Here is a 12,300-nt window from a genome sequence, read left to right as displayed (position 1 = left end):
TGATTTGCCCTCTGTGACAATATGCTGACACACAGAAAAACAAGTTACATAAGAATAAAGTTAAAGCAAGTACCTCTAAGAAAAGGATGATCTGAAATATTTAAGCAACACCCTCTCATTTCAAATATTTATTTAGCAAGTATATATGTTTTTCTGATTAGAAGTATTAAAACTTTATTTAAAATGGAAAATTACCTTTCTTATAAGGTGATTTTCTGTATCTGCCACATATATGATATTATTCATTATGGCTACACCTTGTGGTGAGTTGAAACTTGACTCTGAAAAGATTCCATCTTTTCTTCCAGGGTTAGGTCCTAAAAGACAAAATAACCATAAAAGAAAATTTTTCTTATCTCAAAGTAAAACAAGCAAACAAAAACCCCCAAACAAAAACTTATATTTAAAGCTGGGATTTTAATATGATACTTCTGCAGTCCATGGGGTCGGAAAGAGTCAGACATGACTGAGCCACTGAACAACAACAACCTAAAAACTAACCTGTTTCCCAAGATACCTGTTTTTCTCAGCAATAAGTTTTGCAAGTGAAAGGACTTACTAGATAATGGTTACTAGAACACTTTAGTAGTTTGTATCAGAAGAAATTAATTCAAAACACATGTATACCTGTGGTGGATTCATTTTGATATTTGGCAAAACTAATACAATTATGTAAAGTTTAAAAAAAAATTAAAAAAAGGCATCTATTACCTAGACTACAAAGAATTAAAAATAATTTAAATCTTTCAGCATCTAGATGAAGGATTTTTAACAATTTTGGAAGATAAACTCCTTTGATGATAACAATGAAAAGTATGAGCCCTTCCCTTACAAAAATACACATGCCCATTAAATGTCTGGAGAAGGAAATGGCACCCCACTCCAGTACTCTTGCCTGGAGAATCTCATGGATGGAGGAGCCTGGTAGGCTACAGTCCATGGGGTTACTAAGAGTCGGGCACGACTGAGCGACTTCGCTTTCACCTGTCACTTTCATGCATTGGAAAAGGAAATGGCAACCCAATCCAGTGTTCTTGCCTGGAGAATCCCAGGGACAGAGGAGCCTCGTGGGCTGCTGTCTACGGGGGTCGCAGAGTCGGACATGACTGAAGTGCCTTAGCAGCAGCAGCATTAAATGTCACCAACAGTTTCAAGGGGTTCACAGGTCATGAGGATCATTCAAGCATTTCTTAATAGCCCATGAATCCCAACTTAACAGACTTGGTTTAAACCCCAGCTCTAGTTAGCTGCTGATGTAGGCAAGTTCTGTGTGACAAAAGTTTACAAAAGTTTCTCTTCTGTAAAACGAAACTAATAATATACCTAACTTATAGCACTGTGTACATTAATACAGGTAAAGTGCTCAGAATAATGCCAGGCATATTTTGTTTGTTATTATTAATAACACTATTATTGTTGATGATGAGAACTCTCTGAGGGGAAAAAAAAGGGAGAGTACCGTGGTCACTTCAGACTGGAGAGTACTGTGTACTATTAACCCATTTATTCTTGAGCCACATTAGCAGAGTAAAAGATCTAGTAGAATGAGACCACCACCACCAAGAATCTTCTAAAGCACATCTGATCAGTATCTCCTGAGTGTATGTGACCACAAAATTCTCTTTTAAAACTTGCAGAATAACTAAATTTATCACAAGATAACAGTATTTCTAGAAACATGTTTGGAAAAGGTAGTTTGCTGCTGGTTTCTCTGTTTAACAAAGGATATCCATCTAAACTATTTTGAAAATTTTAGAAGCTATTAAAAAGCTTTTAATTATTTAAATGTAACTTGCTATAACACATGTTTTTGAGTAACAATTCTCTGCCTGTTACAAATTAAAATACAAAGTTGCCAAAGCAAAATAAACAGAACACACACATACTCTAACAGAAACAACAAATGCCTTCAAGAGCTAAGGGAATATTATCCTGGCATAATAAGAACAGCCTCAGGGCTGAGGGTATGATTAGTTTATTTGCATCCTACCTTATGTACTAACAGTGCATGTGTGACTAAATCAAGACTGCAAAGAGATGAATTACTTTTCTCCTTGACTAATACGTTGTTGGATGTCATTTCAGCCTGGGTGAGCAGGATTAATAGTGTACTTAGTAGATATTCTTAATTACATAAGATGTCAGTAAGAGCCCTTTTTAGATACAGACCAGGGAGATACGGAAGAAAATGACCTACGCCTATATGATACTTTTATTTTGCTATAACCAAAGGCAATGGATTCAAAAGTATGCTTAAGTTCTTATGGAAGGAGAGAAAGGTATAATGTTATACAAACCCTAGGTTATTTATTTTATAATCTAAGTCTCAAGTTCTTAGGGTTTATTTAATCTTGGTCTTAAAAAAGATATGGCTGTATTTTGATGGAAAGGGAAATATAATACTTCCATATGAAATGCCTCAAATCTAAAATGTATACAATATTTTCATAAGATACAATAAAGTGACAGTTTTTTGAAAAAAGATGGAATATACAGATATACTTGAAAATTATACAAAAGATTTCCTCCTTTTGATCTAACGGAATTTTTTGGGGTAGTTTTGGTTGTTTTTGAGGAAGTGAGAAGACATTAATTCAGATACCCCACATTAATTAACAAAATAATTTCTGATGAAGTTAACAGTCAATGTATATTGCCCTTCTATAGTTATTTATAAATTTCCATTTTAACACATTTCTCTGAATAATTTTTACATATATAATGTAAAATACATTATATATCATAATCAGCAAACTATACCTCCAATGCTGTACTGAATTTGTCCATTCTTCCAGACGACCAAAATTCTGTGATGTCCAGTGTCTGCTATTACCAATCTATTAGAAACATGGTCCACTGTTATTTTGCCAGGAAACAGCAATGGTGAAGGTGGCAAGGAATCTTTATAGAGTTTTATTCCAATTTTATTAGCTCTGATCTGTCCCCTGTCTTTGTAATACTTTAAAGCTATTGAAGTATATAAAAATAATTTCTCTTTATGTCCTTCTCCAATCAAAGAAAACAACATGTTTCCACGGGGTCCGAGTATGATCAGAGTTGGCCAGCAGGAAACTTCTAGTTCTTGCCAAAGGCTGGCATCTGCATCATTAACCACAGGGTGGGTGATGTTGTATCGAAGAACAGCACTCCTAATGTTATCCAGGACTTTTTCATTTGGAAACTTGGCCGAGTGAACACCAACAATCAGAAGACCATCTAAATGCCAAAAATTAAAAGTTGAACATTATTAAGTATTAAAATTTGACTATCACCATCCATATATTAGGGTTGGGGTCATTGGTAAGTATAAACAGATAAAAAAGATAAAAGATAGGACTAAATTAGTATCTTCAACTGTATTTAAACTCATGAATAAAAAATTAACATTTAAATCTAAACTCAATCTTGATAACTACATAAAAACCACATATGATCAAAATCATGTAGCAACTTTAAGTTTAAAACCCTGTGTCCTTTATCTAAAGCTTTAAAATAATTTTTTATTTTATTAGAAAGATGTTGAAATTTTGTAACCTTTTCCCACCTATTTTAAGCTCCTTTAAAATTCACAAAGACTATGATTGCTTTCTGCTGGTACTGATTGTCACATTATCCTCTTAAATTTTTCTGATCTAACTACATCATAGATTAACAGAATGAACAGGAACAAGATGTTTCCATAAGGTCCTTGACTTATTTAAAATTCCTACTGTATAGCTCTTAGAACAGACCATATTATAGACAGCAGAACTGCTGAAAATTAAAAACAATATATTTCTTTTACCTAATCAATACAGCATGTCAAGAAAATAATACAAAAAAAAAAAAGTATGAAGTGTTAGGCTAGATTCAGAGAAAAACTCAGTATTGACTACCAAGGTGATAGAGGTAATAACAGCCATGTAAATTAGAATCTCCCAACATATTCATTAAAAACTATACAAACCAGTATGAAGAAAAAATAAAACCACACAAATTGGGAGGTCTAAGTACCAGACAGCCCATCCTTCCATTACAACTAGTAACTCCAAATCAAAGCACATACACAAACACATGCCTGACGACTGAGAATAGTAAACAAAAGCAGGTAGACTGCTAGAGAGGGGTCAGAACTTGGAAAAGCAAGTTACAGGAGGGCGAGTTTTCAGCTGTATTTTGTTTCCCCTTTCACAGCTTTGCACTGAGAATGGACCCCAGTGAGCCTGTGGAACAGTTTCAGATCTATTATACATGCAACAGGAATCTTAGAAGGAGAGGAGCAAGAGACTGGGGCAGAAAAAATACATAACACCAGAACTTCCAAAATGTGATTAAAGATATAAATTCACAGAATTCAAGAAGGTTAGTACACCTTAAGGAAGAGAAACTGAAAGAAAATCATGCCTACACACATCATTAAGTTCTGAAAACCAAAGATTAAAAAAACCCACAAACGCCTTGAAAGCAGCTGCAGAAAAAAAAGACACGGTGATGAGTGGCGCCTGGAAAACCAGGCAGAAGAGTGGGAAGGCCTGCACACTTGCAATACACTGTATGTCAGATACGCAGCAATAAAGTTCTTTAAAAAACAGAATAAGCTCCCTGAAGTCAAATTCTGGCTTTACTACTTGCTGAGTTACCTCAGACATGGCACTAAATCTCTCTGTGTATCAGTTTTTTTATTTGTAAAATGGGAAAATGACAGTAAATTGCCTCACAGGTCAGCTTTGAGGATATAGAGATAATCTGTATAAGACATGTAGCATAGTATCTGCTGCTGCTGCTGCTGCTAAGTCTCTTCAGTCATGTACGACTCTGTGCGACCCCATAGACGGCAGCCCACCAGGCTCCCCCGTCCCTGGGATTCTCCAGGCAAGAACACTGGAGTGGGCTGCCATTTCCTTCTCCAATGCATGAAAGTGAAAAGTGAAAGGGAAGTCACTCAGTCGTGTCCGACTCTTAGCAACCTCATGGACTGCAGCCTACCAGGCTCCTCCATCCATGGGATTTTCCAGGCAAGAGTACTGGAGTGGGGTGCCATTGCCTTCTCCAGCATAGTACCTAGTACACTGTAAAACTGTAAAACCTCAACAAATGTTCACTATTATTATTTTTTTAAGTTATAAGTACAAAGATAATCAATAAAAGAGAAATATAACATTTTCTATGTATCAAAAGAAATTAGTAATGTAAAACAGGAAAAAAGCATATCATGTTGAGAAACAACAAATAAAACCTAATATACAAAATAACACATAACTATACATAATAATACTTAAAAATAAATGTGAATGGGTTTAATTCATCTATTAAAAAGATTCGGACACCTTCTATACATCAGAGACACATCGAAAACAAAGTGAACCAGAAAGCAAAAAATAAAAATATGGGAAAACATATGTGGGCAAATGAAAGGATAGGAACAGAAGGGTGTAATTCTGGTAAGTAGGATATATCTGGGAGAAGGAAATGGCAACCCACTCCAGTATTCTTGCCTAGAGAATCCCGTGGACAGAGGAGCCTGGTGGGCTGCTGTCCATGGGCTTGCAGAGTCGGACACGACTGAAGCACCTTAGCATGCATGCATGCATTGGAGAAAGAAATGGCAGCCCACTCCAGCATTCTTGCCTGGAGAATCCCAGGGACAGGGGAGCCTGGTGGGCTGCCGTCTATGGGGTCGCAGAGTCGGACACGACTGAAACGACTTAGCAGCAGCAGTAGGATATATCTGACAAGGCAGATGTCAATCCTCACAGCATTAAACAAAGGAAGAAATTTTTTCATGTGAGAAGCATTTACAAATAAAGACAAGACAACTAGCAATACCCCCAAGCAATAAAGGAAGCAACTTGATAAATCAGACACACTCCGATAATAAAAAATACACTTTCCTCTCAAGTGTACATGGGATATTTATAAATACTGATCACAAAGAAAGGATTATAAAGATTACATTCTAAACCACAATACAGTAAAGCTGGTATTATTAACAAAAAAATTGTCTTTTGTTTCAGAAAAACTCCACTATTCTTGCATGTTTCTCCTTTACTCCTACACTAATACCACTTACAACACTGCTGACACCAGATGGGTGGGTGTTTCCCCCACACTAGGCAACTGTTTTCGACAACTTTTGGGTGTTCTCAATTCTAACACGGGGACAGTCACTCACAAGACTGCCCTCCCACTTCTGATGACAACAGCAAGTCATAGGTCCCCAAGCTACCCACACTTCTGTTCAACTTGGCTACAAATCAGATTTCCATGACCCTTCCTTTGGATTATTTGCTACAATAACAGAACTCAGAGAAACATTTATGCTTTACTGGTTTATAGTACAAGAGTATGATAAAACATACAGCCAAGCATCCAGACGGAAGAGCGAATGCAAGGCGAGGTATGTGGGAAGGGGTGCAGGGCTTCCACGGGCGCGCCCAGCCTGCCACTACCCCAGCTCCTCCTGTGTTCCCCAACTTAAGTTCTTTGAGCTCTATACCCTTGGAAATTTTAAAAAGGCTTCATCACAGAGGCATGGTCCATCATTAACTCCATTTCCAGCCTCTTCCCCTCTCTGAAGAAGAGGGATGGGAGGTGGGGTGGTAGAGGCCTGAACTAATCAAGCTCCTAATCATGGCCAGGAAAAGAAAATAAATCAGAAGTAAGTAATAAAGATAAACAAGAAATTCATGAGAGACAAATTTTTTTAAAAAATTCAGCATTCACACATTCACTCCTGACAAAAAAATATAAAAAACTGAAAAACAGAAAATAGGAACTGATGGGTATTTTCTTTCAGTAGGAAAGTTAACCTTAATCACAATTATTGATGTGGTTTGTCAATCAAACCTTTTGTATTTCTCTATTCTGTAATTACTGTACATTATGTTACAGTGTGTCTATTTGGTATGCCCATTTTCCTTTTTTTATTAAGATTTTTTGGGGGTTTTAGGAAGGTCTGTATTTTTGTTCCAGTGGCTATTTTCTATTAATATTTTTTATCATATTATAAAAGTATTAATTCCCATTTTTATAAGCTTTTATGATCTGGTCTATCATCTTTAAATGGTATCCCTTAACTGCCACTTATTACCTACACAACTATCAATAGTCTGTTTCCCCACTTTCCCTTTTATTTCCGTTTTTCTTTAGTTGCGTCTTTCTAATCCTGTCGGAACACATGAGTTTGTATTCTTCTTCATCTCTTGGGTTGTACTCTGCTGATTTAGCTGGGTTGGAACTCTTTCAGTAGTCTCTTCCCCGTCGAGTTCTGGGTTATCCTGGACCACGAGATATTTCGAGAGGGAACTGGAAGGTTAAAAGGCAGCAGCAGCCCGATCCTCTCCGTGGGAAGGCGGGTGCAGGGCACCAGTGTACACACTCTCCTCGTCTGTGGGCTCACCCGGAGGGCTGTGGGGGAGCGGCGGGGCCCCTGGCAGCTGCACCAGCTCTGGCCAGATCTCCTCCCTTGGCGTGTCCAACTCCCGGGCCAGGTTGAGCTGTTAGCTGCATGATGAAGTGAACAAACATATTCTGCTGGTCAACTCATTACTTAAGCTGGAAGCTTACATGGGCTCCAGTTCAGGCATGTAGGTTGTAGTTTGCCCTTGTTCTCCCCTCCTTCATATCCATCTTTCCTTCCAACTACCTGACCTCCTGACAGGGTAGAACCATCAGACATACAGGCAACAGCTACAGGTAGACTAACTAACCAGCACAAAAATGCATCCACAAGATGATCACTGTTTGTGACTGCTAAATACTAGAAACAATGTAACAGCCTGGTGTGCTGCAGTCCCCTGGTCGCAAAGAATCAGACACAACTTAGCGAGTGAATAACAAGGGTCAATACACAGGACAGGAGGGCAGCTGAATAAATTATGGCACATGCGCATGCACACACACACGCACACGCACACACTACTATGCACTATTAAAAACAACTGGGAAGTTTTCTATAAATTTATATGGAGTGACTGCCAGGAAAACTTACATGATAAAAAGTAAAGTGCACAAAAATGTCAATGGTATGTCACTTAATATAAAATATTAAAAAAAGAAATTTAAAAAAGAAAAAGAACAGGACAAAAAGAATGAGATGGTAAGAATAAGCAGAAGAGATGGGTGGATGGAACTATATTTTCTGTGTGGTTCTGACTTTTAGACCAAGTTATAATTCTTCACGAAGTAGTGAAAGTGTTAGTCACTCGGTCCTGTCCAACTCTTTGTGACCCCATGGACTGTAGCCTCCCAGGCTCCTCTGTCCATGGGGTTCTCCAAGCAAGAATACTGGAGCGGGTAGCCATTCCCTTTTCCAAGGAATCTTCCTGACTTGGGGCTCCTGCATTGCAGGCAGGTTCTTTCCTGTCTAAGCCACCAGGGAAGCCCATAGTTTTGCATACTTAAAAAACAAACAGTATCAAACCAAAATGGGGGAAGGGGGGCTAAAAATACAAATAAAAACAAATGAATCTAGCTGCACTTCAAATGAATAACATAATCTTATGGGGGGTGGGGAGTGGGAGGAACTAATTTAAATAGTTTTTCAATTTAGTTGAGAGGGACTGGAAGCAAAGACATCCCGGTAGCAACAAGCACAACTAGTGTCCAGATCTTATTTTCTCAAAACCATTCTCAATATTCAATACTAAAAGGAATCAGAGGCTCCTTGGAAAAATGGCTGATTCAGAGGTGGGGCTGGGAAACTACAAGACGAACCTGGAAATATTTTGTTATTGACAAGAAGTGCTCAGAGAATGACTAAGGACAAAGGGACACAGTCGATAGAACAGCTTGAAGGAGATCCTATCAGTCAAACAGGACAACTGTGAAAACCAAAATAAATAACGACAGTGACGCTTCATAAAAGCAAATAAGAATTCATGAGCTGAGTCCAAACATATTATATATATATTATATATCATATCTATATTATATGAGATGGTTGGATGGCACCACCGACTCAAAGGACATGAGTTTGAACAAGCTCAGGGCGAGGGTGAAGGACAGGGAAGCCTGGCGTGCTGTAGTCCATGGGGTTGCAAAGAGTCGGACACGACTGAGCAACTGAAATGATATTATATTACTTCAAAAAATGTATTTTTTTTCTTCTGGTCAATATACCCCAATACTTCTTCAAAAAAGTGATGAGTAAGGGTGAGATTTGAAAGATGAGAAGATGTTAACTATGTTAAGAGAGCAATGAAGGAGATTCCTGGGAGAGAAAGCAACACACGCGAGAGACTGAAGGTCAGTGACTCAACACACAGAACAAACGGGAGCACTGGACAAAACGAGAATAAACCTACAGACAGAGACAGTCTCCTGAGTCATGTTAAGGACTGAGATCTTCATTCTTAAAAACAACGGAAGTCAGATGAAGAATGAAGTGCAAGTCTCAAAGGTACTTCAAACTAAACTCGTGAACATCCCTCCAAACTTGTCCTTTCTACACCATTTCCTGTCACAGAACGGCACCACCATCTGTCCAATTACACAAGCCAGAAAACTACCTACAATACCTGTGTCATAACCAACCAGCCCTCTATCATCACCCATCGTTAATCCATGATCAAGTCCTATTGATCTCATTACCTAAAACCGACTTCAAGCTATCGTCAGGTCTCACGGGGAACACAACAGCCTTGTCACAGATCCATTCTTCTTCACTAATTAACAGTTACCCACCCAGGAGACAAACGGATCTTTACAAAACACAAATCTGATCACATCATCTTCTGGAAGAAAACCCTCCATGGGCGTTCCATTGTTCTACGTACAAAAACCACGTCTTGTCTTCAGCATATTCTTCCACATCCAGCTCAGAGTGCTGTAGCAACCAGGGCTTTCTTTGTTACAGAGTGCCTCTATGTCTGGAATGCTCTCACCTAGTAAAGTCATACCTGTCTTTCAGATCTCAAGCTCCATTTTTACTCTTAAAAAGGCTTTCTTGTTTTTATGAGGTACATGTGTCCTTTTGAATTACGGCTTTCTCAGGGTATGTGCTCAGTAGTGGGATTGCTGGGTCATATGGTAGTTCTATTTTTAGCTTTTTAAGGAATCTCCATACTATAGATAGCTAGTAAGATAGATAGATAGATAGCAGGTATCTAGTAGCTAGATACCTAGCTACTATAGATAGCACAGAGGCTCAGCTGGGTATTCTGTGATGACCTAGATGGGTGGGCTTGGGAGTCCAGGAAAGGAGATCCAAGACAGAGGGGATATATGGCTGATTCACTTCACTGTACAGAAGAAACGAACACAGCATTGTAGAGCAAATATACTCCATTAAAAAAGAAAAAACTTTCTATTCTTTCAGATTACTGTAATTTCCTTCTTAGCACTAATCGAAATTATAAAAATATTTATGTGGTTATTTAACTTTTCTCCTTGTTAGACTGTAATTCCTATTAATTATTTAGGGACCATACACTGTTTTATTATTTACCAGCACAGTGCATCGTACAAAGTAGGTAATGAATGGACAGGGTATAAATGCTAAAGAAACTTTTATGTGTGCAATAAGCCACATTATATTGACAAAATAGGATATGTATATTGATTTATACACAAAAACAACTGCCAAATAACTGCATCTAATTTTTTTCAGTGTCAACAACCTTAAAGTACATATACAGAGATTTTTCTTAAAATATTTCGCTTGTTCTGTTAATCATACATAAAAAATAAAACAGGATGTAAAAGACTCTTCCCTTTGGGATTTTTTGCCATCACATAGGCAATGGCACCCCACTCCAGTACTCTTGCCTGGAAAATCCCATGGACGGAAGAGCCTGGTGGGCTGCAGTCCATGGGGTCGCACAGAGTCGGACACGACTGAGCGACTTCACTTTCACTTTTCACTTTCATGCATCGGAGAAGGAAATGGCAACCCACTCCAGTGTTCTTGCCTGGAGAATCCCAGGGACGGGGGAGCCTGGTGGGCTGCCGTCTATGGGGTCTCGAAGAGTGGGACACGACTGAAGCGACTTAGCAGCAGCAGCAGCAGCAGATCAAAACTACTGCATTTAAAATAAAATATGGAAGAAAGAAAAGGAAGAGAGGGAAAAGGAAGAAAGTGAGAAGAGAGGGAGAGGAAGAAGAAAGGGAAAAAAGGAAGGTGAAACCAAATAAAGAGTAACAGCTTTTAAAATGTTAGTAATAAAGTTAAGTTTTTAACATCATTAACTGGGGAATTTTTGCAGAAGCAGTCAATAATGTGTTAAGACTTTAAAAAAACTTTTAAGGTCTTATTTTTGTGAAATGTATAGACATATAGATACAATTATATATAGTAGTATATATATATATATAACGTGTGTGTGTGTGTTCAGTTGCTCAGCTACGTCTGACTCTTTGCAACCGCATGAACTGTACTCCACAAGGCTCCTCTTTCCAGGCAAGAATACTGGAGTTATTCTTGGAAATACTGCCATTTCCTATTCCAGGGGATCTTCCTGACCAAGGGATCAAACCCATATCACTTGTGCCTCCTGTACTGGTGGGCAGATTCTTTACCACTGCACTGAAAAGCCTCATATATTATGTATATATAATATACAGCAGACAGTAAAGTTTGATCACAGGCAGTAGAATAACTTAGTTCAATGAAAAAACTAAAAATAATTGAGGAGTTTTACTGTTACAAAAACTAAACTGACACATCTTGAGATCTAAAAGACAAGTGTGACTTTAGTACTAGGCAAGAAAGGATCCAATGGAGTAGGAAATAGCAACGCACTCCAGTATTCTTGCCTGGGAAATTCCATGGAGAGGAGCCTGGCACGAGGTTGCAAAAAGTCGGACACAACTTAGCGACTGAGAATGCATACACAAGAAAAGATGAAGGCAAACAAGGCAGGTTAGAAGACCCTGAGGGAAAGCAAGAAAGGTATGCAGAGAGAGGATTTTAGGTTTTATACCAAGAGCACTGAAAACACGAGGTGGAAAAAAATCACAATCGTGGACTACTAAATTAAAGCAGAAGCCAGAAGCAAATTTGAATGTTTTTTAAATTTCAAAAACTGACATTTCTCTGTGGCCACATTAAACACTCTGAAAGTTTACCATAAATTGGCCAATATTTTTTATCATACTTTAGGAACAAAGAATAATAAACATATAGGCTGCTGCAAAAAGAAAATATGAAGTGTGTACAAAAAAGAGTTAACACACCAGGCCCCACTGCTATTCTTTCAAAGGTCTGCTTATAGGGCTGGTCCTTGCCTGGATTTTGACAGTGTCCCCATCATTCCCAGAACTGATAAGAGTGGCACACAAGATCTAAACTGTTTGTACAAACACTATGGTTTATGGTGAACA

General features: G+C 38.3%; 1 protein-coding gene across 6 annotated transcripts in view; it reads right to left on the bottom strand.

Moving 5' to 3' along the window:
* Positions 1–12,300, bottom strand: part of NHLRC2 (NHL repeat containing 2) — a 62,084-nt gene that overhangs the window by 37,458 nt on the left and 12,326 nt on the right. For all 6 annotated transcript variants that reach the window (XR_015155137.1, XR_015155138.1, XM_086377075.1 and 3 more), the window contains 2 exons: positions 2,761–3,216; positions 196–317 (listed from right to left, as the gene is read on the bottom strand). Coding sequence is in view for 4 of the 6 variants with exons in the window: in XM_086377075.1 (XP_086233201.1) it covers positions 196–317; positions 2,761–3,216 (578 nt within the window). In the remaining 2 variants the exon portion in view is untranslated. The remainder of the gene's footprint in view (positions 1–195; positions 318–2,760; positions 3,217–12,300) is intronic.

The sequence above is a fragment of the Bos grunniens genome, chromosome 26 (assembly GCF_055505025.1).
Source record: "Bos grunniens cultivar Pamir isolate PY7600 chromosome 26, Bosgru_T2T1.0, whole genome shotgun sequence".
Classification (NCBI taxonomy): domain Eukaryota; kingdom Metazoa; phylum Chordata; class Mammalia; order Artiodactyla; family Bovidae; genus Bos; species Bos grunniens.
This window is presented reverse-complemented; position numbering and strand designations above follow the sequence as displayed.